Raw genomic sequence first — 26,357 nt, 5'->3', positions numbered from 1 at the left:
TTTTTTTTTTTTTTCCAGGTGCTAAAAATATTATCAGGAAATTCTTTTCAGGAATGCCGTGTTTTAGGTTACGCTCCAGGCTCAAGGGCTTCTTTGTCTTTACTGGAGCAAAAAAAACCGAAGCAAAACAAACACACCCACCCTACATTTATTATCGGGAAATGGTTTTACTGGGAGGGGCTGAGCTCCCAGGAAAGTCCCCTAAGCCCCACTAAAAGCACCAATGGTCCTGATTAATTATCAACTCCTGATGGGTGCTGCCTGCACCACCATGGGCAGATGCAGGGGTGAGGGATCCTGCTGTACTGGGGGGGCTCAGGGCCCTCTCTCACCTCCTGGTACCCAACTTGTCCCATGGCAGGAGCATCTGAGGTGCCAGAGGCAATGTGAGGGAGAACCTTGACCAGCCCCAGCCTGCCACTGGTGCTGCGACAATGTGGGAATCTATTCCCAGCTCCAGAGGTTTTCCACGTTATTCATACCCCCATTGTATAAATATCCTCTGCTGTCAGGATTGTGGGGTACATCTGAAAAGGGGCCAAGGAACAAATTCTGTAAAGAGTGAACAACAGCAGGATTAAGTGAGGACAAGCCATGGACAAAACCATGGAAAGTCTATCTCACCTGGGGCCCCCGCTCTGCCATCTGCATGAGGATGCTCCCAAAATCCTTGCCCATGCCCTGCTGGTGTGGGGAGTGTCATATTTCTGTAGTGGGGGACACAAAGGCATGGGGTGAAAGATGGAGGGCAGAAAGTGGGAAGCAGGGATGCAGCAGCCAGGGGCACGCTGTGGGGGCTCTGGAGCAGCACGGCACCCCCAAGCCCCTGGCAACTCCAACACCTGCTCCCCCTCATAGTGGTCCCAGAGCTGGACCCCAAGATTAGCCTGACTCCTGGGATGCCAGTAAACCTCAGCCAGCACCAGCGGTCCAGGACCACATGTCCCCCAGGCAGGCAGCCCTGTCTGAGCCCTACTGCCGATCCCAGAGAGGTGACCCTGTCACTTTAAAAATCTCTTGGAAGAAAATGTTAAAAGAAAAGGAGAAAAAAAAAAAAAAAAGGATTGAAATCCAAAATAAATAAGCAGCCACATCCGGATTTCTCCCCTAGGACGCTAATAAAGGTTTTATGGGTTTGATATGAATTACCCTCCCTGGCCATTCATCACTGATTTTCTGGAAGGCATTAGGCTGCACGCCCTGGTCCCGGCCCCGGCCTCGGGGGACGCCGTGGTGGGATGCAGCGGGGGCACTGCCATCCTCCCCACACAGCCAACCTGTGGCTCTGGGATGCCAGCTGAGACCCATCTCTTTCGGGGAGTGACTGCAGGGCCATCTTCTGGCCGTTGCCCTCTACCACTTTACACCCGCCAGAGTGAGCCCAGCGCTCCCAAAAGTCCCATCCCCTGGCCCTGCCATGCCAAGCTCAGCTTCCAAGGAACACAGGGATATTGTGGCACTAACCTGCCCCTCTGCCAGGACCAACCCCACAGGGCCATCCTGGGCTTCTCCTGGTAGGTTTTACCTTGAGAAAGGGGAAGGGCAGCCATCCCAAGCATGAGGGAAGGATTTTCTTCCAGGCAGGCTTTGCACAGGAAAGCATCACCATATTCCCCCCATGTTGTCCAGCCCAGCTCCCTGGGATGTTAAATTGGAAGCAGTAAATGGAGCAAGGAGAACAGCTGTGGGCCCCAGCTGCAGACATTTCCTCTGGGCCTGGAGCTGGAGCCAGTGCAAAGCTGGGCTCTGTGCTGAGAATGCTGGGGGGAGTGTGGGGGAAAGCAGCCCTTTCTCCACACCATCTGGCCAAGCTCTGTCCTCTGCCACCCACTCCATCTCCAGGAACAGATGCCCCTTTCTGCCACCCCTTTATGGTGTCCAGCTCTTTGATGGCCACCAAAATGGGGCCAGGACCTGCCACAGCCATCCAAGTGGGCAGTTCTGGTGAGGCTGTCAGGCTGTGGAGGGGATGGTGCAGGTCCCAGGGGTGTCCTGGACTCTCATCCCAGCTTCCCTGGCACCCGCAGCTGGAGATGCTCCCCAGCAAAGAACCACATCATAGGTCCCAGAGTGCTTAGCCCTGGTGCTTCCTCCTGCACTCCACAGACACCCAGTAAGGGGGTTGTGAAGGCCAGTGGGCACTAGGTGTGCTACGGGACCAGCTCTCCACTGCAAAGCTGTGCCAGAGGGAGTGGTAGATGCCACCTCCAGGAGCGAGAGATGGAGGCAGAGATCCTTCCGCTCACCCCAAGCCTGTATAAACATCCCTGTATAAATGACCCCTTCCACTGAGCCCCAAACCTGGCATCACAGTTTCAGGGCCACCCCAAATCCACAGGCAGTCACCCCCTGGTTCCTCCAGGCTTCCACTCACAGCCCCGTGCTGGAGCCCCCTGCCTCCCACAAAAGGCAGCCCTAGAAAACCATTGGGAAAGAGCACAAAGCCCTACCCCCCCCCCCACCCCAGTCAGACCCCGTGCTCGGGGAACGGGACATGTGGAAGGGGCCTGGGGAGCTATTAATGATCCAGAGCGCATTCAGCACGGATGCTTTCAGGCAGAGGGGACTGCAGGTCAGCACATGGTTTGGATTTGGCTCTCTCCTCCCTTCCAGCTAATTGGGCCAAGCCCAGAGAGCGTTCCCTGCGGGTGCCAAACACGTGTGTGGCACAAGCATCACCTCCTGTGGGGGAGAACTAGTCCTGGAAGCTCCCTCCCCAGGGTGGGAGAGGCAGCCAGGTAGCCCAGGGAGGTGTGCGGGTGTTTGAGGGGACCTGAGGTTTGAACTCGTTATCTGGCCCAGGCTCAAAGAATGCAGCAACACAGATCATGCGCATAGATGTGGGTGGTGGGAAGGGGCTGGAGAGCAGCCAGGAGGATGGAGGTTACTGCAACACCCAGCTCCCGCTCCCCCAAACCCCCAGCAATGCCTGCCTCCACTCTACAGGGCCACGGGAACAGGGGGGACCTCTTCCCCTCTCCCATCCTTTCACCTCCTCCTGCCGCCCTGAGACCCTTCTGAACCACATGGCCTGGGTATCTGCTGGCCACGTGTCATCTGAGCTGTGGTGGCAGGGACGTTGCTGGGTTGCAGTTGTGTCCCCTCCCCCCTGCCAGGGGAGTCCCAAATGAGCAGAAGGACATGGGCCTGTGGGGTTCCAGGTGCTGTTGCCCTGGGAAGCTCAGGGTTGTTTGGTGATGCTGGGTGAACACGGTGCCGCTGGGACACAGAAGAGGAGCTGTGGCTCTGCCAGCGACTGCTGACACCAGCACAAATGGGGATGTGCAACCACTGAGATGGACACAAATCCTCTTCCCTGGGGGAAGCCCTGGCCCAAGGCTCTTGCCCACCACTGCAAAGCCAAGGTTTTGAAATGCTGAGGGTGCTGCTGGCTCTGGAGGGATGGGGATGCTTTCGGGGAGTGCCCCAGCAACCCTGTAGCACCAGGGGTCAGTCACCCTGCCAGCTCAGCTGCCACCCTGTCACTCCCCACACATCTCAGGGGAGGACAGGGACACAGCACTTCACCCAAGGATATCCCTGGCTTCTGGGGCACTCCCAGTGCTGGGAACTGTGCCAAAACCAGGATGTGAGGTTGAAACCAGAGCCTGGTGAGATCCTATCCCCAGCTGAGGCTCCTGCAGCAGGCAGCTGGGTTAATGCAAGTGAAAGCCAACCCGCCACCAGTTTTAATGAAGACTTCAAACCTGCTGTGAAGCCACATCGGCAAGTCGGGCATCACACACGACTGGGGCTGGCCATGAGCACCTCCAGCATTGCAGCGGAGCATCAGAAAGCAACACCGGCTTTCCCAATCCAGCTGAAAGCTCCTCGGATGTTCTGCTGCTTTATTTGACAGACCATGTTTTTTAAATTATTCTTGTATAAATATTTACGCATTTTTACAAGAACCATGCTTTGAGCAACAGGCCATGGCAGATGAAGGGCCAGAGGGGAGGGGGCTGGATGCTGGGTTGCTCCATCCCGGTTCCGCAGGTCAGCTGGGGGTTGAGCAGGACCGGCAGGGATGCAGGGCAGTGCTCCTGCCGGGGGCCCCGGGGCAGTTCGTGCTGGGTGCTGACAGCACACACCCCCCCCCCACCCCCGCCTCCCCCCAGCCAAAGGTGGCTGTGATGCTGCCTTCTCCCCTCACTCCCCCAGCAGTCCCCTCCCCAGGGAACAGAACCCAGCCAAACAGGGGACGGGCCAGAGGCCAAGCCGCCTGCTACGGGAATACATCGCCGGCTGCTGCTGGGAGCCCCATGCAGCCCCACATGCCTTCCTGGCCTCATCCCTGATCAGGTCTGAAAACCACTTCCCGCAGACACCCTGAGCAAGGAAAGCCCCACTGGGCAGCAAGGGCTGTTGGCAGGGTGGAGATCATTTCTCCATTCCCTGCTCCCACCTCAGCACTGCACCCCAGCCCAGCCCTTGCACCTTGGACCAGGCTGAGGAGAAGGCAGTGGGTGCTGGGAACCCCTTAGGGTGTTCTGGAAGAGAAAGGGAAGGGGTGGGAGGGCTCTGGGGCTCCCATATCTGTCCCCAAAGCCCCCAGTCTGTAGGGATAGTGCCTGCAGCAAAGTCTGCTGCTGGATTTCCTGGTGGGGACCCTCTCTGCCAGCCCCATCCTGCTCCCCAGGATTGTTGCTGTGGATTTTGGGAAGGATAAGGGTGAGCTCCCCCCCTCCCCCATCCACAGATGGGATCTACAACCCAGCCTCGAGTTTTCCACCGAGCTCAGCAGAAATTCACCCAGAAGGTCAGTGACCAGAGAAAGGGATGATCCATCATTAAATAAATTGTTTTCATTTCCCAGGATAAAGGGGAGGAAAAGGGGAGGAGGGGAGGTGTTGTTGGATCAGGACTGGAAAATAAAAGAGCACAAGGCAGGAAAACTGCCCCCTGTACTCCCTGCAGAGAGCAGCCCCAGCTCCTTCCCTGCGCCCTCACAAGGGTTTTACAGCCAAAGCTCTTAATGTGATTATAATAATTATTTCTTTCCTAGCAATTTCACCCCCCCCTTTGGTTTTTTTGTTTTTTGTTTTTTTTTAATAAACAGCCTATTTTGAAATGTCACTAGGGGAAGCCAAGACTCCAGCTGAGCCCTGGCCTGGAGGAAGGAGCAGGGGCAAGGGGAGCGTGCGAATGAGTGCGGATTCATGTAGGCAAGCATGTGTGTGCAGGAGCGTGGGCACCCATGGGGACACCCCGCTGCAGCGTGCAAGCACACCCAGGGCTTTGAAAACCTGGCCATGCCCCAGGGATGAACAGACAGGGGATTCTTCTCCCTCCCTCTCAGTCTGGGTGCCCCATTGAACCCCCCCTGTCTCGCACCCCTCATCTCCCACCCCTCTGTGTGGTCCCCCCAAGCCCCAGGGCCGAGCTTTGAAATCTGTTGAAAAGAAACCCTTTTTGCCAAAATAAACAGCCTGTCATGTTAAATTACTCTCTCTTCCTCTCTACCTTCCCTGCTTTTGTCCCCCCTCCCCATCCCAGCTGTTTTGTTGGGGGCCATGCCACTCAGGGGGCTTGTGGGGTGCAGAAGTGTGGGACTTGCAGTGCTGGGGCAGAGCATAACCTACCCCCTGCATCCCAGTGCCCCTGTGCCCCTCCATCTCCTCAACCCACCAGCTCAGCACCCCAGTACCTTTCTGCTGGGTGATGACGGCATCTTGCAGGGCCTGGGGTGCAGCAGTCACACTGCACAGCCCTACAGAGAGGCAAGCTGGGTGAGGGACACTGGGGGCTCATTACAGCTCCTCGCCCACCTCTGCTGTGCCAAGTGCTCCCATGCCACCAGGATTTTTCCTCTCTCTTGCTTGTACTTGCCCTTTATTTTTGGGGTTGTTTTCTCTCTCCTGTTTCTAACAGAGCAAAAATTCATGGAACCATAAAACGCTGAGATGGAAACAGTGATTAGCTCATTCAGGCCAGACCGTCTGCCAGTACCAGGGCACTTGCCACCAGCCTCCAGTGACTTGTCCAGACAGGACACTGTGCACTCCAGCCATGTCTTCCACAGTCTAACTGTGGACCTTCTCGCTAGGAATTTTTTCCTGCTGTCTTTGGGCCAGTAGAAGTGTGCTCAGCTTGGGCTGGTTGTGGGGTTGAGTGTCCAGGTGCTGCCCCAAATGTCCAGCCATGCAGTGTGCCTGCCCTACGGCTCATCCCATGTAGCACAGCCCCAGCCAGGGCTCAGCCACCCACCCATGTGGGATGGAGCTTCTGTCCCCCACTACCTGATCTACAGCATTCCCTCCCCTCGCCAGCTGTGCTCCCTCCTGCTCAGAGCATTGCTCAGCATCTGGCAGCATCTCCAGCTGCTCCCACCTCTTCTGGCTGGCCAGCTTTGTCACCAAACATGCCACTACCCAGCATCACTCTTCCTTCTCACACTGTGCCTGCAGCAGGGTCACTCTCTGTGCTGCCTGTGCCTGGCAGCAGCCAGGAAGATGCTCCTCCAGGGTCTGCGCCTGGCCCCTTGCCTATGGGGGAGAGGAGAGAATGAGGAGGGGAGAGAAAGTGGTAGAGGAAGGGGGAAGGGGAATAGGAAAGGAGAAAAACAGGGTGAAGAACAGGAGGGAGGAAAAGGAAGAAAGAAGCAGGAAGGGAAAGGCAGAAGGGGGAAGGAGGAAAGAGGAAAAGGGGAAAAGGGGAGGTCCCAGCCTGCAGGAAGGGGCAGAAGGCAGCATTTGCAGCACCAACCTCTTGATTGTGGCACCCAGAGGTCCAAAAAGTGCAGATGTCAAAGGCAGAGATGAGCCGAGGTCACACTCGCTCCTCCTGGCATCAGCGCTCTGGCAGCAGGATGTCAGGGCCACGCTGTGGGCTCAGCCAGCACTGTGACAAGAGGGCACGGTTACCTCACTAGCACCAAGACATCTGGGGGGACAGCCATGCTTCCCTGCCCTGCCCAGCCTTACCTTCCCGTAGTACCACTCCTGGCTCTCAGTTCAGCTTCTGCATGATGCCCACAGCCTCCTCCAGCATTCCTGCCAGGCACTGACAGAAGGAATGCCCTGGCTGCTGCTGCAGCAGCAGGGACTCCATCCATGACAAAGTGATGCTCCATGGGGACACAGCAACCCTGCCAGCAGTGAGCCGTGCCCCACCACCCCCAGAAAAGTGGTGAGCTGCATCTCTCTGCCCTCTTTTTCCCACATCAAGGCATGAAGCAGTAATCTGTCTTGCCTGGCTTGGGTTCAGCATTCTTCAGGATGAGCCCAAGCCACTCTGATGGGGGTCTGTTGCTTTTGGTCCCTCACTGGGACTCCAGCCAGTTTGTCTTCACATGATGGAGGAGGGTAACACCTGCACCCTCAGCCCTGGTTGAGACAGCCATTGGTGTGGGGGCCCCCTGCTCAGATGGGGTGAAACCCGAAGCACAGGGCTCAGGTAAGGAGAGCCCATCACCCACTGTCAGGGGTTTAAAAGCTGGCTGAGACTCCCCAGCCCAGAGCACCCACAGCCTCCTGGTAGTAAGAAGCCCAGTGCAGGCTTAATGACTCGAACTGCAGGCGCTCAAGGATGCTCTGCAGGCAGAATCTCTGACCCTTGGAAAGCAGAGCTCCTCCAGTCGGCTGGCAGAAGGGCAGACGACCGTGAGGGACAGACTCCTACCTGCAGGGCAGCTCTTCAGCCACGGGGAACTGAAGGAGGCACGAGGACGAACTGGAAATAACCCTGGGGAGATGCAGAATCTGGGCTGTTTAAAAGGGTAAGCCTGAGCCGAAGGAGGTCTCCCTCCCTTCCTCTGAAGCAGTCCCCACGCTCCTCTCGGGCCCCCTTGCCACACGGACCCCTGCTGCGACAGAGCCTCCCCATTCCCTTGCCTGCTATGACCAAGGGCAGAATCAGTTCGCAGGAAAGCCTGGGAGGGCTGAACCACGCTGTCCTGCTGGGAGAGCCCAGCTTTCCGGCCATAACCACTGAGCTCCGGCTCCAGGCCTGCGAAGCTCGGGAACTGTACCTCTGGAAGGTGACGGCATTCAAAAAGACAACGTGCCCGGAAACCCCCATGCCGGGATTTGTGGGAGGCGGGGAGAAGCGAGGGCAGGTCTGAGGGTACGGCCGCAGGGAGCTCGGGATGCCCCGGACCCCGAACCGCGGCCGGGGGCCGGCAGCTCCTGCGCCCCCTGGCAGCTGAGGGACCGCACGGACCGGCCCCGCCGCTCCCAGACCCCTCCCCGCGGCGGGTTTGGGGTAGAAAGCCCCGCTTTGTGCATCCTCCCGGGGCGATCCTCCCGCAGCCCGGCAGGAAACCGCGCCCCGGGCGGGGCCCATCTGCGCAGCGGGGCGGGCTCGCTCGTACAGAGAGGCGCCGGGGGCTACCGCACCTGGAACGCTGGAGCCTGATGTTCTCCGGGCCAGAGTTGCGCTGGGCCTGCAGGGCTGCTCTGGGCACCGGCAAGGCAGGCTCAGGGTCGTGCAGCCCTTCCACAGCCCCGCAATACGGCCCAGCTCCCGTGGGTGCCGCACGGGTTGGGAGCAGCCGGGCAGGGAGAGCTGAGCTGGGCAGGGGCGGGAGGACAGCGGGTCGCCTTCACGTGGCACTGGCTCTCAGAGGGTGCTGCCGGCACCCTCTGCAGTCCCTGTGCCGAGAGAGGTGTGGGAGAGCACAGCGTGACCCTGGCGTGACCCACCGCCTGAGCACTCGCTGTCACCCTTCTGGAGTGCCGGAAGAGGGGCCACGGTGTGACTCAAGCCCCCGCCCTGGGTTCGCCCTGTACTTCTCCCTGAGAGTCACCCAGCACTGGTGCTTGTCACCGCCTGGCTGTGCTTCCCTCCGCCCGCCCCACGCCGGCACCCAGCCCTGCCCTCCCTGCCCACGCACCTTTTTACTCCTGCTCGTCAGATAGCAGCAGAGCTGCCATGGAAGCCAACACTTCCCTCTGGCACAGCTACCTTGGGGTGATCGTGTCCCGCGAGAGGCAGCGGATGGAGCATTTCCAGCGGGCTGAGGACATCCTGCTCACCCTGTTGGAGAGCGTCCATGCCAAGGAACCCCGCTTCCTTGTGGACTACGCCAGGAACCTGGAAGCCTTCGAGTTCGCTCTCTGTGCCTCTGAGGATGCTGTCACTCTCGAGATGCCCCTGCGTATTGACGGCGACACCCTGCACGTGCTGGCGTGCCAGACCTGGGACACCCCAGCCAGGCATCCTTCAGAGCCGAACACCTGCTATCTGGAAGTGTGCTCTCCAGGGACTGGTTTGGAGGACTGGACTGACGTTGTGGATGTGATGGAGCACGGAGGTGGTGTGGGGTGCCTGGTTCCAGGCAAAATCCTGCAGCACCTGAAAGAGCTCCTTGTTTCAGCCATCGTGCACTGCCAACGCCTCTTCCTGCTTCAGCCAGGTGCGTACGCTGGCAGGGCGCTTCCCAGCCAGGCGCTGCCTCCAGTACTGCCGGGAAGCCCAGCTTCCCAGCTTGGCAGTGATCCCCGTGCAAACATGCTGGGACGTATGTTCCTGGGCGTGTGGCCCACCCAAAACCTGCAGGAGCAGGTGAGCGAGCACCTTGCTGTGTGCTGGGATAGGCTTTGCCCTCAGCTGAGGAAGGGGAGATGCAAACTATTCCCTGCCATCCCATGGCATCAGAGTCATCCTCAGGCATCTTCACCTGGGGCAGGTGGCACCCTTCTTGGTGGGTGCAGGGTTCTGCTGTTAGTCCCCAGCTAGGGTTTGCTCAAGGACTTGGTGTGCTTGGTTTACCCTAACCACATTCTCCCCTTCCTCTCTTGGCCTCCAAGTGCCCACTGCTCCCTGGAGGAGGCTGTTTGGAGAGTGAGCTGGGAGTGCATCATAGCTGGACCAGGACCCCGGAGCATGGGTCTGACTCTGTGAACACATGGGCCCCAGCTGGCAGCAGTGTCTTTGGAAAAGACATGGTGGGAAGGGACCTTGGGAAATGCCCATAGCAGTTCCATAAGCTTCTTCATGCATTTTCATCTCCCAGTGTGCTTCTTGATGTAAAGCTCAACCAGGGTGAAAGGGTGATGTGAGCAGACCTTCAGTGGGTCTGAAGGTCTCTTAACCCAGTCCCAGCAGGTCCACCATTCCCTCTTTCCTCCATGGCCAAGCCAGTGACCTTCATCTTCCTCCACCCCCACAAAGCAGTGGACCTTTCCTGATCCATTTTTCTTGGACTGCATTGCTTTTCTTGGCACTGTTCAGCCACCCAGAAGCACAGCTCGGTTTGATTGCTTGAGACTTCCTGCTGTGCCTGACCTTGAGCCCCGCGATGCTTCTTGCTTTAAAACCACCCCGGCATGGTTGGGAGAGGGGTTTTAGCCGGGGAACTGCAACCAAACAGCAGCACTGGAAAGGGATGAGTCGAGTGGGGTGGGACGTGGCCACGGGCGCTGCAGCGCATACCTGGTTCAGCCTGTGGGACCGGCTGTGCTAACCTCCTCACTGCTGCCAAACCCTCTCCATCTAGGTGACATCAGTGCTGAAAACCTGCGGGAAGATGCCATGGAGCTCTCCCTGCTGATCCGTGGCAGCTGGAAGACCATTCGCTTTGACATTGTTCCCGTGGTGAGGAGACAGCAAGAGCCGCTCCGGCTCCAGGGGCGGCAGAGCGACAGGGGCTTCCCTGAAGGCAGCCTCAGGAAGGCCACAGAAGAGGCCCACTTTGTCCCTGCCTCTCCCCACTGCTGGAGGTGAGAGGCTTGGCTGCACAGCAGGGTGGTCCTGTGCCAGTGATCCCCCCCTGGCTGGCAGCACTGCTGGGTGTAAGCAAAAAGAGGTTGGGAAAGGGCGGGGACGTGTCAGCACGGGTTGAAGTCACCCCCTCATGATGCCCAAACCCTCTTTCCTATGTTGGAGAAAAAAACCTCAGACAAGTTTCAGACAGCTCAGGTAAAGGGGGGGAAGGCAGCTGAAGAAGCCCCCTGAAATTATTCACAGGAGCTGAACCCTGACTGTGCAGAGGGTGGCAGCTCTCAGATCCCTGCTTGGGCTTCAGAGACAAGCCTGGGCACCTGGCAGCAGCCGGGTGATGAGGTGCCTCCCAGGGTGGGCTGCAGGATGGAATGGGGCTGCACTGACATGTATCTTGCCTGCCAGCACAACTGCCCGGCCCCATCGAGGGGTTGAATAGCTAGCTGGACCAGTCCATATTTATTTTGGGAACAAGGTGGTCCAGCTGGATGCTCAGCCCCTCGTTGGGAACCAGCCCAGCCTCCCCTCTGGGGCAGCCTGCAGCCCTCTCCACTACACCTAGGGGAGCACAACCTCACTTCGCCCCACTCTTGCTCCTCCTGGGAAGGCAGGAGCTGCTCAGCAGTGTTCCCATCTCACTCCACACCTCTCAAGTTCTGCTCTGCCAGAGGCAAGTGCAGGGGGTAAATCCAAGATGCTGCACGACTGGGACCATGTGTGTGGCATGGGGAGATCCCCCTCACCACATCAAGTCACTGCAGGTGTCCTCTCCCCATCCTGGGAGGATGCAGGTCTTCATCTCCCTTCCCACCAGACTCCACTCTCTTCCTCCAGATCCTCCACTCACCTTCCCATCCTGAAGCTGCTCCGAGCAGTGGACACCCTGAAGGGACCCCGTCTGGACAGCCTTCGCCTGCTCGACCAGCTCCGTGACCAGGACTGGGGAGGGGAGGCTGGGAAGGGCAGTCTCACTTTCAACCACCTGAAGGTAGGTTAGTTCTGCTGCCTGGGGCTGTGGCTCTCTGGGAAAGCAGAGCCAAGACTGCTCCCCTGCAGAAGAGCTCCAGCAACAAGGGCTGGTGCCTGCAGTGCTTTGGGGTGTACCAGCTCGTGGCTGTGTCTGGAAGGGATGCGTGCTGCTGCTGGCCATGGTTAGAGGGCTTTGATCCTTATTCCTTGGATTGAACCAGCAACCCCCAGCCAGAGACACTTTGTGCATTCAGAGGTGGGGCTCTGCACTGATGTGCAGGGCATCATCCCCTGGCCCAGGCTGCCTGTGTCTGCTGGGGATGGCATCCCTGTGCTGCCATGGACGTGCCTGTACAGGCTGAGGGTGGCATTGCTGCTGACAAAAAGCCTCCTCTCCCCACCCAACCTGTTTTCAACATTCTGGAGCCATGCCAACTGGCCAGGCTGGGGACAGCTCGTGGTGACACAATCCAGGTGTGCCCTGCCTTTTGATGGCTCTCCAAGCCATCAAGGGTCAAGAAGGGTGCAAGGATGTTTTCTGCTTACAGAATGGCTCCAGCTCCAAGTAACCCAAATCCTGCGTACTTTGCTTTGTGTTGCACTCTTTGATGTTTTGGGGGTGGTGGTTGTGGGGTTTTTTTTTTAAAGAAAAAGGGCACATGTATGCACCTGACCTTCAGAAAAGTATCATCTGCTCTGGCCCTCATGGATTCAGCCCCACAGGTCATTACATGGTGACCTGCAGGGTGTGAAGGGTGGGCCTTCCTGGGATCAGGCCTTGTGCCTGATCCTGTGCTCTTTTCTCCCTCCTCACAGATGGTGTTGCTGTGGAGCACAGAGCTCTTCCCCTCCCCGGAGGACTGGCAGGACATAGAAGGCTCTGTCTACCGGCTCTTGGTGATCCTTCTCCGCTGCCTGGCCACCCAGCACTTGCCCCACTTCCTGAACCCAGAGGAAAACCTCTTCCAAGGAGCAGCCCCAGACCTTGCCTCCCTCTACCATATGGTCGAGAGCTTTGCCTGGGACCCCCAACGCTTCCTTCACTTCCATTTTGGCCTCCATGCGTGTAGTGGCAGCTGGCAGGCAGACCCCGACACCCGAGCCCTCCTGCAGCTCCCCGCAGAGGATGGGTCCTACTGGGACACAGCCTACTTTGACATGCTGCTCAGCCAGGTAACCCCAGCCCTTCAGCTGATCTCGTGAGGCAGCACCGGAAGCCACCTGGGCTAGGAAGTTTGAGATGCGCTGGAATTGGCCCCACCGAGCCCTCTGGCATGCTGTGGAGGCTGTGGGAGGCTGGCAGTGCTGGAGCATGGAGCTCAAGCAGAGTGGGAAGCCCTCTCCCCTCACTTCCCACCTGCCTTTAGTTTCAGGTGTACCGGATCCAGGACAGTGCACGCCGCTCAGCAGTGTCCCAGCTCCTCTCCAAGATCCGTCAAGAAATCCCTCAGCAGAGATGAGTGGGACCCTGCTGCTGCCCCGTTGGGGTGTCTCGAAATTCTGGGGGGGGTGCAAGGAGAGCTACAGGGCCAGGGAGCAGCATGCTGCTGTGTCACTTTATTGGGGAAAGGTGGTGTGGGGGAGTGAGCACATCTGCTGCAGCTGGGGGGCATACACAGCCTCTTGACTGCCCTGGTGGACCTGGGCACTGGGTGCTTCGTCCCATGGTACAGAATCTGGAGGGGGATGGCTGGCATTCTGCACTGCAGGGTAGGGAAGGCTGAGGTTGTTGGTGATGGGAGGGGAAGGGACCTATGGTCAGATCCTGCATCCAGCCCTCTGTCAGCTTGCTGAGGGTCAGCATGCCCTGGGGCCAGAGGAAGGGAAAGAACTGAGGGGCCAGGCTGTTGGGATGATGAGAGAAGGGGTTTTGAGCCATGTTTCATATCTGCTGAGCACAGCCCTCTCCTCCATGCCCCGTGCTATCCCAGCTTCTTTCCACTGTGGCTTGGCTTGCTGGGTGTTGCCGTGTCTCCTGCCAGCATCCCAGGGAGGCAGTGGAGTCCCTCTGCTGCCAGCTGTCTGCAGCCAGGCGTGCGGGGCAGTGCCAGGCCACCTCCCCCAGCCTCCCCCTCCCCGGCAGGGGTGCTCACAGCCTGCTGCGGTGGCAGCGGTTCAGGGCATCTTGCAGGGCTCGAAGCACTCGGTCCACGTTCGCACCGGTTGAGTTGCAGCCCATGAGGCCGATGCGCAGGACCTGGGAGGAGAAGGGTGAGCGTCTCCCTGCAGGACCCACCTTTGTGACTGTGCCTCGGCAGTCCCGTGCGGAGCGGGGGACACGCAGCCGGGCATGAGCGGTTGTGCACCGCTCCTTTGCTCGTGTTTAACTCACACCGTTCCTATAAAGAGGTGTCACCCCGCTAATTACGTGCGTGGTTATTCAATGAGGTGGTGATTGTGTGTGGTTGTGCTGCTATGCGTTGCTCCGGGCAATGGGACACAGCCAGCCGCACTCGCTGTCGGCAGCCAGACAGGGGCAGGGCATATGGGGTTCGGTGCCCAGCCATGGGCAGCAGGAGGGGAGGACTCTGCCCACCTTGTCCACCGTGGGGCCCAGGCCCCCGGCGATCTCCACGCCATGGTTGTCCATCAGAAAGGCTGTGATGTCCTTCCAGTTGTAGCCCTCAGGCACCCTGACAGTGGTGATGGTGGGAAGTCTGGCCTTCTGAGGAAGAGAGAAACTGGGTTCAATCCCACGGCCCCTGGTGACCCCAGCACGCTGCCAGGGGAGAGCATCACTGGGCAGGGAGCTTTTTCTCTGGCATCAAAAGCTGCCCAGACAGGCACATCTCCAGCTGCACAGGGCTGAGTCCTCATGCTGCCCCTACTCTGTGGTGGTGGTGGTGGGCTTGCCCTGCACCCACCTCCTCCTTCACAAACAGCTCAAGCCCCAGGTCAATCAGACCCTGGCACAGTTGGGTGCAGTTGGCCCGGTGTTGCTCCCAAGAGCTCTCCAGACCCTGTGGGCAGAGAGCAGAGAGAAGGTCTCTGCTGCTGACAGGCATCTTCTGGCACCCTCTGCTCCTCCAAGCCCCATGGGCACTGCTGGTGCTCCCCTGCCTGTCTGGTGCCACTAACCAGTTCTGCCAGAATGGCCAGGCCTTCCCGCAGGCTGAAGAAGCTGTTGATGGGTGCCGTGTGGTGGTACCTGCAAAACTCAAGGGGCACCCAGAGGAGTTCAGCTTGGCTGCAGCACAGCAGCCCCTTGCTCGTGGTCGGGGAAACTGAGGTACAGCATCCTTCCTCCTCATCACCCAGTGCCGAGAGCTGTGACCAGCAGCCAGGGTGATGGGGAGGCAGGGCCTGAGCCCTGAAGGGCAGGCAGCCCCCGGGACAGGACAAAGGCTGGGTGGGGAGTGGTTGCAGCCGTCTGTAACAAGAGAGCCTGCCCTCACCTCCGAGGCTCCCCGTCACAGCCCCAGTAGTTTGCCAACCAGCCCATGTCCAGATAGAAGGACAGGGGCTTCATTTTCCTCTTCAGCAGCTTCTCCCTGGCAAAACAGAATACTGGGGAGAGGTCGGACCTTGACCCCACCAGCTCCAAGGTGGGATTGGTCCTGTGGGAGGGAGGACTCCCCTAAAGCAAGCGCAGATTATGGCTCCAGCTCCCCATCACTGCCCAGGGATGGGATGGGCTCTACCCCCACAGCACTGCTGCTGGGCATACTCGCCACAGAGCGGGACTGAAGCAGGTGGCTGGCAAAGGAGAGAGGCAACAGCCTCCCCCAGCCCCATCGCCTTCCACCCTGGTGAGGCTGGGCTGCTCTTACCTGGCTCGCTCACTGAATGAGATGGGGGCAGTGCCGGGGGGTGCATTGAGGACTTTCTGGGAGCCCGAGTACAGGACATCGATCTCTGCTCGAGAGGGAAGACAACTCCTTAGGAATCAGAGGCTCCCAGCAGGGAAACACTGAGCCCTCCAAGCTAGCTGCAGGTGGTGGGTGGGAAGCACAAGGATGGCACACACTGCAGGTCTTACTTGTGTTCAGGCTGCTTTGGGAGGCCCCCTGTACTGCTGATGGTCCCCCAGGGGGAACAGGCTCTCTGGCTGCAGCTGGACCAGTTTCTAGTGCTGCTAGCCAAAATGCAGGCAGAGGGGCTGATCCCACTGCTCTCTCTCCCTGTCCCAGGCACGAGCCCTTTTGTCCCCTGGTTGCCCATGATGGCACTGTGGCTCTTACCCTGCTGGTCCATGAAGATGGGGGCTCCCCCAAGCGATGCCACTGCGTCCACAAGCAGCAGGCAGCCATGCCTGTGGGAAGACAGAGCTCAGCCTGGTGCTCCTGCCACCTCCTCTTGCCACACCTCTGCCTACAGCCCTGGCACCCTGGTCCCCACAGGGGCTGCATGTCTCACTGGCACCAACCACTTCCAGCACAGCACAGCAGAGCCAGAGAAAAGCCCAGCACATATAAATCCCCGGGCCCAAATCCCCAGAGGTGACCTTGGGGTGCCCTCAGTTGCTGCGGGTGCCCGCCAAGCACTGACCGGTGGCACAGCTCACCCAGCCCCTCCAGTGGCTGCAGCACCCCTGTGGAGGACTCGCCGTGGGTGATGAAGAGCACCAACGGTTTGTGTTGCACCAGGCCCTGCATGACACAAAGGAAAGGTGACCACACTGGAGGTCACCTTGTGCCCTCGGCATAATGGCCAGCACTCACCTGCTCAATGTCTTGTGGAGTGAAGTACTTGCCTGGGGGCTTCAGCAGCTCATAGACATTGGCTCCTGGGGGGAATTTGGGCAGAGGAGAGTGAGGTTTGGGCATGCTTCCCAGTGGGCAGGCACCTGCTCCATGGGGCAATTGGTCATGCATGAGCCAGGAGCAGAGCTGCCTGCCAGAGTCTGGCCTCCTGCAGATTTGCCCAGTGGAAAAGCCATAAAGCACCATACACGGAGGGACATCACTCTTGGAAAAATCCTGGAGTGCTCTCTAGGAGAGTGCTCTCTGGCTTTGTAAGCCATGTCACTGAGCACTGCCAGGATTGGGACAGCAAACTGGGGCATCCTGCCTTCAAGCCCAGTCCCCTCAGCCCGGCCATGCCATCTGGCTGTTCCCAGCATACCCAGCCTCCTGGCAATATCGGCGGCACGTTGTCCCCAGATGCCGTTGATGGCCACCAGCACAGTGTCACCAGGCTCAAGCAGGTTGAAGAGGGCGGCCTCCATGGCACAGTGGCCGCTGCCGCTGATGGCCAGGGTCAGCCGGTTCTGCGTCTGGAAGGCGTACTGGATGCCTGCCTTGATCTCATCCATCACCTGCGGCAGCGGAACACTGGCCAGCACTGCTATTGCTCCTCTTGCCCCAGCAGAACTGTTCCAGTTCCTTCTGGGGGTGAGGAAGAGGAGGTCAGGGAAGGAAAGCTGGGCTGGGACAGCTCACCTGCAGCACTTCAGGGTGCATGTGGCCCAGGAGCTGCCGACCACCCGCAGCCTGGATGCGGGGGGGCACATTGCTGGGCCCTGGCCCGAGCAGCAGCCTCTCTGGCACGGCCAGGGGCCGGAGCAGTCCCTGGGGTGGGGGAACGCGGAGCAGGCTGGTGGCCATGCCACGACGTGCTGTCCCTAGGAGCTGAGCCCAGAGAAGAGGAGCAGTGGAGGCTGCCTGAGCAGCAGCCAGCATTGCAGCAGTGTATCCTATGTCGGCAGTGTCCAGTGTCCCCACGGACCTTGACCCGGAATTCAGTGCTCCCCCCTACCAGTCTGGACTCTACCCCTGGTTGCCTCCTCTGTCTGGTTAATGTGTCACCAGTGCTATCCCTGCTGTCTTGGGCCCCCTATTTTGGGGGTGCCCCCTTGCTAGTGCTCAGGGCATTGCTTCCCAAGTATGCCAGCCTTGGGGACTCCCAAGCACCCAGGCAGTCCTTGTCCCCATGGCCCCCACAACACCAGGGCTAATGATTCCCAACAGTGTCCCAGCAGGTGGGATCCCAGCTCTGAGCACCTAGATCCTGTGCCAGGATGGTTGTGCTGGTCTGACACAGCTGCCATGGTCATAGCTCCTCCTGCAGCACGAAGATCCTGTTGACCAGGGCTCCCTGACCAGGGACCTGCCTTGCAGAGGGACATCTGGCTGGGTGACAGCCTGAAGGAGGCTGGCCAGTGGGCTGATGTGCTCCAGGGCAGAGCTATGGACTGGGACACGGACACAATCCCTGCCACAGCGAGCTGTGCTCTGCAGGCTCAGCCTGGATCATGAGCATCCCAGTGTATCCTGATGATGCCACAGGCCCTTGTCCAGTTGGATACGCTGTTACCTGCTATGGGTACCCACAGCACATTGCATCGTGCCCATCCTCTGGCACATTCTCTGCCATCCATGCCCTGAAATGAAAACAAGCTGCCCGCTGCGAGCTTTAGCAGATCCATGAGTGGGTCCTGTCCAGAGGAGCCCCTCAGTGAGCAAAGCTTTGGCTAGGGATGACAGAATAAGTGTGAGAATTCCCACCCAGCAGAGCTGGCACCAGTGGCCGCTGCTGAAGACAGATGGGACAGAGGCATGGGGCCGGCAACAGTGCCAGGTGAGAGCACATCTGCCCAGCAGCTGGATGGCTGTCACTGAGAGGAGCTGGGGGCAGATGTGTTTGCTCCCGCATGGATGATGGAAGCCACAGTCAGCCCGGGGACTGCTGCCCAGCCATCATCCCACCAAAGCGATGGCGCCATATCGGGTGAAGATCTCCCAGCTGCCTGTCCTCTAGGGAGAGATTTGGGGCATGGCTGGGGCGGGGACCCGACGCGTGGCCTCGGGGCTGCCGTGGGGCGAGGGTGGCCGTGCTGCTGGAAACAGCTGGCAGCGAAGGAATAATCCGCTTTCTGCGCTGTCTCTGAATCCCGGGCGCAGATGGGAAGGAGCGGCCGTGCCCCGGACGGCGGGCGGGGGCTCGGCGGACGGAGGAGCGAATTGACGGCGCCGGGGCCGGGGGCACAGGAAAGCCCTGGCGGGGGCCGCACCTCGGAATACTGCGCCGGGGAACAGGGGTAGCGGTGTACGGTCCGGGGTACCGGGGTATCGGGGTACCGGGTACCGGGTACCGGGCCGGTGCCGGTTGCCAGGCGACGGCAGCAGAGAGCGGCCCCGCCCCGCCCCGCCCCGCCCCGCCCCTGCGGCGGTTCCGCAGCGCGCCCGGGGCCGGGGGATGCGCTGACGTCACCGCTCCATCCCCGAGCGCGCCCTCCCGGTCCCCGCGTCCCCCTCCGGGCGGCGGCGGCGGCGGCGGCCGCCAACCAGCGCGTGGGGCGGGGACCGCAGGGGCGGGGCCGCCGCTGCCACCCGCACCGGCACCGGCACCGGCACCAGCACCGCACCGCATCGCATCGCACCGCGACGCTCGGCCTCATGCCGGCGCACCCCGCCCACGGCTGAGCGCTGCGCCCCTCCGAACCGGGCGCGGCCACGGGCACGGCCAGGGGCATCACAGGTAGGGGCGGGCGGCATCGCGCAGGACGGGGCAGCCCCGCCGCGCCCCCCGGGCGCTGGCCGAGGGGGGAACCGGGGCTTCTGCGGGGTGGCGGTGCCGCCCCTCGTGGCCCCGGCGGGGGCGAGGCGTGGCGGGGGGGAGCGGGATGCGCATCCCCGAGGGTCCGGCGGGGCGGAGGGGCTGCGGCCGGTGGCCATTTTGCGGGGCCCCCCGAGGCTCAAAGTGGGGGGGGGGGGGAGAACTGTCCTCGGGTCCCCAGCGCGGTGACCGCCGGGTGCCGCCCCGTCTTCCAGAAGGATCCAGCTGGGGAGGGGGGGCCCTGCCCGCGGATGAGGAGACGCCTCTGTCGCCCCGGCCCCAGCCAGGGTGCGAAGGGGGAGGATGCCATCCCCGCAGCCCATGGCGGGGGCACAGTAACCCCTTGTTACCCCAGAGCCACCCCTGCTCTTCCCTCCGGGGCGGATGGCTCTGGTTATGCAGCTGAGCCATCTTGCGTCATCATCATAATGCTTCAGAGTTAGCGACAGCAGCGCTGGAGGGAGTGGTGGATGCCCCACCTGGGGCTCTCGCCGCGGGTAGCTGGCAAAGGTGCGGCGATGCTGGGACTCTTCTTGGCCCCCAAGGACGAGCAGCTGCCGGTGACCTTGCACTGTGGAGTGGCTGGACAAGGGCCGCCATGTCACTGCGGGCCAGTGCAGTGGCTGCTGGCTGTTGAAGGGGCAGGTCCCGGGGTGCAGGGCTAGTGCAGAGCTCCACGCTTGGTCATCCAGGTTCCCAAGGGAGCAGCCCTGCACCTGCCCTATTGTCTCACTCCTCTGCTTCTTTCTCCTCCTCTTCCTCTTCCTCCTCCCCCTCTTCCCTCACGGGGCAGTGACCCCTCCCCTAGATCCTGCAGACCCCGTGTGAGCTGGTCCGCTGCCTGCTCAGGTCCCATGCGACAGCATCAGGGCTCGGGGAGGACAAGGAATGAGCCGAGCATCTCCCCTACCACCCCACAGCCAGGCACCCTTCCATGCTCCAGTACCCAGAGCAGCCCCATGCAGGTGGCCTCTGTGGCACTGAGGGGGCAGGGAGGCAGCAGACCCTCCTCCTCCCCTGGGTATGGCCAGGGGTGTGGTGGCTCTGCCATCTCGGCATGCTGCTGCTGACCTCCATTTTGTCTGGGAGGTGGCAGCTGGCGCTGGCAAAGATGCTGCCACCACCCTCCGCCTCCCTGCGTGTGGCAAGAGCTGCAGCCCCTCAAGCCCTGGGTTGTATGGGAATCTGTTGTCCGCCCCCTTCCTGGCTACCCTTCTCTGTGCCCAGCAATGCTGGGCACCCACTGGCGCTCACAGCCTTTTCTATGCAGCTTTTCCCTGCTTGGGGTTTGAGTGTCTGGAAGAGAGGATGGAGGGAGCAAGGATGGCAGGTGGGGTTACTTTGCAGCAGAGACGGGGAGCAGAACCCCTCATCCACATCCTTACATTTGCTGCCTTCAAACTGAATCTGCATGGAAATTCTCAGGCAGCTGCAAACTCTGCCCTGAAGCTGTGTCCCGCACTGGGGTGGGCAGGAGGTGAGGAGGGACAGGGCAGCATGCCTGTGGCAGCACTGGGGAAGCAGGGGCTGGATTTCATCTGAGCATGGGGAGCACTTGCCCTTGTCCTGGGCTGTCCTCTGAGCTGCTTCCCTGCCTGCAGGTGCTGCTCTGGAGAAAACTGCACTGTCATGGTCCCTTGTCCTGTGTGGGGCGGGAGGTGGGTGAGGAGCTTGGCTGGCAGGCGTTGATGGTGCCATGTCATCCGGCAGCATGTTCCCTGCTGCCCTAGAGGCAGGACAGAGTCCCGTGGTCCCAGTCAGAGCTGGGGGGCCCCAACAAAGGGTGCAGGGGAAGGACTCACCACAACAAAGCCTGGCAGCTGCTGAGAACACACTGGTGCAGCTAGACAGGGCGTCCACCCTCGCCACTGAGGTGTCATGGGGTTGGATGCGTGCAGACAAAGGGAAACTCACCTTGGATTTCCCTGCGTGCAGGCAGCTCATCATCTGCTGTAGCTGGGGGACTGGCAGCATAGCACACTCCTTAGCATCCTTTGGGGAAGAGCTTGCTTGTTGGTGGCACTTGGGGACAATGCTCCCTGTCCCATTGGTCACCTCTCAGCAAGGGATGCTGCCAGCTGGTAGCCCTCGGACTTAAGAGAGGTTTCATTAGCTAATCTCTGCCCAATTAATCTTAGCTGATCCAGTTAATCATGGCTCTCTAGGCCTTTTGCTCCTCACTAGGGGTGACCGGTGTGTCACAGGGATGGGCAGAGCGAGCAGGGTGCATGAGAAGTGGGGGAAGAGATGCCCTGCAGAATTGGGGGACAGGTCCAGATGTTCACCCTGGCTCCCTGGCCCCAGGGACCCCCTTGGCCATTCCTCTCTGCAACCTCCCTTGTGTGTGGGGTAGCCCTGGGAGGCAGCAGGGAGGGAACAGGGAGCGGGGTTCCAGTGCTGGCCCGCTCCCAGCACAAGGCTGGTCACGGCTTATTGAATTTCTCTCGATGGCAGCGGATTAAGCAGGCGGTGGCTGCTCTCACTGTTCCCAGGCAGGGCGAGCTGGCTGGGCTCGAGCCACCCACAGGCTGGGGGGGCTGCCTGGCCCTGCCCCTGGCCCTGCCCCTGCAGCCTGGCCCCTCTCTTTACGGGATGCTGAGTGCCCATGACCAGTGATGCCGTGGCTCACGATGCTCCTGTGTTAAGTGGGTGCAGGCTGAATTCCTCCCTGCAGCTGAGCCAGGGAAGTGAGTCAGAGGAAGGGAAGGAGGGTGAGAAGCAGCTGGGTCAGTGTCTGCTGGTGGTCCCCAAGGGCACACAATGTTGCCTGGGGTCCTTGTGCTGCCATGGCAGGGATGGAACTGGAGAGCTGCAGAGGAGCAGAGGGAAGCAGTGCATTGCCAACCAAGGAAGCTGGAGGAAATGGATGGAGCAGAAAATGGAGCTGGGGCTCTGCAGCAGGGAATACTGGCTGGGAGAGGAGCTCACACTGCTGGGCAAGGAGAGCCGGATGGGAATACACTGGGATATGGCCTGTGGATGGCAGGGAGAGAGAAAAGGTCCTGCTGGTGAGGAGGGGGTTTCTCATGGCCAGCAACAGTGGGAGTACGGGGTGTGGGGCTGACCAGGCAGAAGAAGGTGAAGAAAGGAAAGCAGCATCAATGGAAGGTACACAGCAGGATGAGGCACATGGAAAAGTGGTTCAAAGGAGAAACCAGAGTTTCTTCATGGGAAAGGATAGAGCTGGAGTGGCTGGGAATGGCACAGGGCTGGGAGGGAATAAGGGCAGGGGCTGAGGTGGCCCGTGGCAGGCAGCAGGTGGTCCTCGGGCTGGTGGGCTCACTGATGGGGGTGCTGTTCTGGTGGCTGTGCAGGAGGCAGGAGCCCAGGGACCTGACCCGCCTCTTCAGAGCCCTGGTACCTGGAGAGGCTGCAGAGCTGGGGGAAGGAAGCTGTCTTGCCTTGGGAGGAGAGGGAAATGTTTGACATCGGCAGTCAGGTGTGGATGGGATTTAGCCTGCGGATGAATCCATTGTCCTTGAGTGGTGCCACAGGGTGGAGCAGCTCGAGCTGATGGCCTCGTGAAGATGCAGCCCTTCCATATGGGAATATATCCAATCGTTTCATGGGAAAAACAGCTTTTTCATTCCCCCTTGGCAAACACTTCTGTTTAATTTTTCCTTTCCCCCATGTGAGTGGGGAGGCAGAAGCCACTGGCAGGCAGCAGCCCACTCGCTGGCTTAGGGACTCAAGGGTGGTGTTAAACACCTGCTTAAAATAATCCAAGCTCAAGAAAGCCTGAGACCAAATGCTTGAACTCTGGAATTTATGGGTGTGATCACTGGCTGAGCACAGTGGGAGCTCCGGAGCCGTCGCAGCGGGAAGATAAGAGGAGGGTTTGGGAACTCCAACAGAAGAAGCTTTGTCCTCTGCGTGCTGTTGGACATGCCAGCGCACTTTTAAAATAGGCAAAGGGTTTCTGAAAGGCAGTGCCAAGCTTGTAACACTTTCTTGCCGCAAATTTTTCCACTGTGCCTATGGTTTCCTCTCACCCCCTTGGAAGTCAAACCACAGCTGTCAAACCTCAGGTAGTTTTAAAGCCATCCCCTTCTCTTGGGATACTTTCTATTCTGTGGATTTGCTTTTTCTTCCCTATCCCCCCCTTTTTTCCACCAATTCTCCTGAATTTTTCATTTCCACTATGGGAAAACACATCTCATGTTCGAGATCCATCCTTACTGCTCCACTTCTTTGTGGTCATGGCCCATGTAACCAGAGCTGTGCCGGTGCTCACTAACGATCTCATTCCTCCCTGATCTCCTTCCTCCCAGAGCAAGTATCCTGCTGGCAAAACCCAGGCTTGAAAAACACTCGGGAATTCACAGACACCCCCGCAGGTGGGATGCCAGAGGAGCAGTTCCTGCCCATTTTCTGAGGGGCCTTGTGCTCCATTTTCACCAGCAGGCTCAGCATGGGGGAGCCAGGGAGCAGGGAAAGGCAGGAAAAGGGATAGGCGTTAGAAGGCAGGAATGGATTTTGTCAGGTTCAAAAGCATCCCGAAAGGTGCAGAGGAAGGATCCCAGTCTAATTTTCTGGCCAATACTCATGAGGCTCAACTGCAGCTCAGGGAAGGTGAGAATGGGCTGCAGAGCACCTGGGCACCAGTGCTGGGATGGGCAACTGCTCTGGGAGATGTTGGTGAGCAGTTTGTTTCGTCTTGTGAGGTTTGTGATCAATAATTTTTTAGCAAAAGGACTGGAAAAATGATGGTAAACTGGGAGCTTCAGCTGAGTGCAATGGCCACAGGCTTCCCAGGAAGGGCTGCTGGTGCTGATACTGCACGTCTGCTTTGTGGGAGCTGAATGGGAGGGAGGCACATGCCAGCGACTGTGTTCAACAGCCGCCTCCTTTCTCAATGGAATGCCAGCGCTTTCCTCCCCGCTCCGCTCTATCCTGCTGCCCAGTCCCTGCTTTGCTGGGCTTGGAGTGGAGGCAGGAGGCCTGGGTAATGGGCAGGGGTCTGTGGGCTTGCTTGCAGATTAGGGGGTACCTGCTCAGTGCCGCCCCGGGATGGAAAAGCTGCTCCTTGGGGCTTATGCTGATGCTGACAGCGCCTACAAGGCTCTGTCCACTGCTGTGGGTGGCCACCAAGTGATGCTGCAGGGTGATGGAGGCTCCAGTGCTGCCCTGGGGTAAGGGCAGGGATGGTCCCTGGGACTGAGCTGGGGGTCCTGACCTGAGATACGACACAGAGAAGGGAGAGGTAAAATGAGGGCAGATCAAGGTATGAAACAAGATGTCATCTTTCAGGCAGAGGCAAAGCAGTGTTCCCAGGAGGTTTCCTTGCACAGGCTTTCCATTCACCCTGCACAGCTGCAAGACATGGATTGGAATGCAAGCTTTCCTAACCCCCTTTTCTTCCCTTTTGCAGAACAGCCACTGCTCCTTGCTAGCAGGACCCACCTCTGGCCAGCGCGATGGCGGGAGCGTCAGTGAAGGTGGCAGTGCGCGTCCGGCCCTTCAACTCCCGGGAGATGAGCCGGGAATCAAAATGCATTATCCAGATGTCGGGAAGCACCACTAGTGAGTGCCTCAGGGGCAGGGGGGCTTTGGGGGCTGCCTGGGAAGGAGCACGTGCGGTGTGGCCACAGCAGCAAGCACTGGCCTGTGGGGATCCTTGGTGAGGATGCCTGTAGCACCCCGAGACATTTGGAGGAAATGTGGGAAGGATGTCAGCTTTCTCACAGAGAAATGCAGTCCTGCTGTTGAAATGGCAGGGGTGGGATCCACATGGCACTGAGCCCTTGGATTTTGGTGACAGTGAAAGGGGCAGTATTCCCCAGTAGGCAGTGAGGGAGGAATCACAGAATCAAGGGATGGTTTGGTTTGGAAGGGACGTTAGAGATGATCTTGTTCCAACCTTCCGCTATAGATCAGGCTCTTCCACATCCAACCTGGCCTTGAAGCTGTGCATGGGCCAGCAAGTGGGTTTTGATGGCACTGCCTGGCCAGGTACTACTCACTGTAGCGTGCCAGGACCTGTCCCTGCTTCTTGGGGGCTCTTGGAGATGCAACAGCAGCAGGATGCAGGGCTGGGAGGAGGATTTGCCAAGGGAATGGTGTGCTCGGGGTGGGGGATGTAGCATGGGGGCTTGGGGCTGTCCTGTCAGGAGCGTGTCTGGCCTTTGCCCCTCTTTAAATAACAGCTGCTGGCAGTACAGTGTGGGAATGGCAGTCAAACCCCTCCTCTTTGGCTCTGGAAGCGTCCAGATGGGACAGTGTCTAAAATAACTCCCTGCCTGCCCGCCGCCCGCCTGGGGCTGCCTGCGTCACTGATGGTGGGTGAGACACCGGTGCCAGCCACCCCCACCCTGCAGGCTGCTATGACAACCCTGGCGGTGGGGAGAGGAGGGCACCCAAGGGTGCAGGGTGACTCTGGGACCCCACCAGGCCCCCTGGTCACCCCAGGCCTAGGGAGCAGGAATGGGAGGTCTGTGGGGCAGCATCTGCTGGTCTCTGACATCCAGTGGGGGTTCTCCCTTAGTGGTTGGACAGGGATTCTCCGTCTGCCTGGGGTGCAGAGCTTCTGCCCTCATGCTGAGGAAGCCTCCTGGCCATTCAGGAGCTCCCCACCTACCCAGGGCCAGGGAATAGGCAGGGTAGATGTTCCCCATTCTGGTTCTGAAGGGTGGGGGGCACACCTGCCATGCCCCAGTCCCAGTCAAGAGCATCAGGCATCCCCCACCTCCACCGTGGCCGTGTTTGTTCAGAGACGTCTGCCCCTGCTCATCCTGCACACCCTGGCTGTGCCCCTGCCTCCAGCCTGTGCCTCTGCCTGCACCAGGGACGGCAGCAGGGCTGCGGGCAGGAGCCCTTTGCTGACAGTGAGGATTTTCTCCATGAATGGACAAACTACTGGCTAATCCTCTTGGCCAGGGGGCTGGGGAGCAAGTGTGGGGGCTCAGAAGCCTGCTTCTGCTATGGCTGGTGGAGGCAGGAGGATGCCAGTAGTGCCAGCAGAGCAGGACTGTCTCAATCCCCCTGGCTCCTTGCAGAGAAGCCAAAGATGAACATGTCTGAGGGGAGTGAGAGCAAGCTTTCCCCTTCCCAGGGTTATTTGTGGAGACCTTTGCATGTGCTGGGGCGGGGGCAGGTTGTTCTTCTGCCTAAAGCATTGTGCCCCGTGGGAGGCAGTGGGGCCCAGGGGGGGAAGGGATCAGCCTTTCTCTGCTGTCCTTTTGCCTGCACACTTCCAGCTGCCACAGCCACCCACCTGCTCACCAACACTG

At 59.7% G+C, this 26,357-nt stretch overlaps 3 protein-coding genes and 1 long non-coding RNA gene across 32 annotated transcripts in view; 2 read left to right on the top strand and 2 right to left on the bottom strand.

Annotated features, from left to right (window-relative positions):
• Positions 1-5,904: 5,904 nt before the first annotated feature.
• Positions 5,905-9,046, bottom strand: LOC121662900. 2 transcript variants are annotated; one of them, XR_006015478.1, is made up of 5 exons: positions 8,834-9,037; positions 7,621-7,683; positions 6,924-7,002; positions 6,706-6,840; positions 5,905-6,485 (listed from the first exon to the last, which is right to left on the bottom strand). It is a non-coding gene; the product is annotated as an uncharacterized LOC121662900 (long non-coding RNA). The 2 variants fall into 2 exon arrangements; XR_006015477.1 differs by having other exon boundaries at positions 6,924-7,683; positions 8,834-9,046.
• Positions 8,319-14,015, top strand: MAB21L4 (mab-21 like 4). Its single transcript, XM_042024574.1, has 5 exons — positions 8,319-9,355; positions 10,439-10,661; positions 11,497-11,650; positions 12,448-12,804; positions 12,999-14,015. The coding sequence occupies exons 1-5, from the start codon at positions 8,872-8,874 to the stop codon at positions 13,089-13,091; spliced, it is 1,311 nt and encodes a 436-aa protein (XP_041880508.1). The 5' UTR covers positions 8,319-8,871; the 3' UTR covers positions 13,092-14,015.
• On the bottom strand, positions 13,162-17,309 carry AGXT (alanine--glyoxylate and serine--pyruvate aminotransferase). 2 transcript variants are annotated; one of them, XM_042024575.1, is made up of 11 exons: positions 17,013-17,308; positions 16,696-16,888; positions 16,293-16,357; positions 16,120-16,220; positions 15,813-15,883; positions 15,402-15,486; positions 15,027-15,122; positions 14,710-14,779; positions 14,496-14,591; positions 14,168-14,296; positions 13,162-13,828 (listed from the first exon to the last, which is right to left on the bottom strand). In XM_042024575.1, exons 1-11 carry the CDS (start codon positions 17,250-17,252, stop codon positions 13,721-13,723), a joined length of 1,254 nt encoding a protein of 417 aa, XP_041880509.1. In that variant the 5' UTR covers positions 17,253-17,308; the 3' UTR covers positions 13,162-13,720. The 2 variants fall into 2 exon arrangements, with proteins under 2 accessions (XP_041880509.1, XP_041880510.1); XM_042024576.1 differs by lacking the exon at positions 14,496-14,591 and having other exon boundaries at positions 17,013-17,309.
• Positions 17,310-18,883: 1,574 nt separating this feature from the next.
• The window catches only part of KIF1A (kinesin family member 1A), a 41,412-nt gene continuing 33,938 nt past the window's right edge, over positions 18,884-26,357 (top strand). For 14 of the 27 annotated variants that reach the window (XM_042024573.1, XM_042024557.1, XM_042024556.1 and 11 more), the window contains exons 1-2: positions 18,884-19,050; positions 24,500-24,651. In XM_042024573.1, the coding sequence (XP_041880507.1) occupies positions 24,546-24,651 (106 nt within the window). In that variant the 5' untranslated portion in view covers positions 18,884-19,050; positions 24,500-24,545. The remainder of the gene's footprint in view (positions 19,051-24,499; positions 24,652-26,357) is intronic. The other 13 variants (XM_042024572.1, XM_042024571.1, XM_042024569.1 and 10 more) reach the window with 1 other exon arrangement.

This window comes from Corvus kubaryi, unplaced genomic scaffold (assembly GCF_017639235.1).
Source record: "Corvus kubaryi isolate FWS band 111438036 unplaced genomic scaffold, C.kubaryi_AGA036_p1.0 37264, whole genome shotgun sequence".
NCBI classification, from domain to species: Eukaryota; Metazoa; Chordata; class Aves; order Passeriformes; family Corvidae; genus Corvus; species Corvus kubaryi.
The sequence above is the reverse complement of the archived record's forward strand: the minus strand, read 5'-3'. Positions and strand labels throughout refer to the sequence as shown.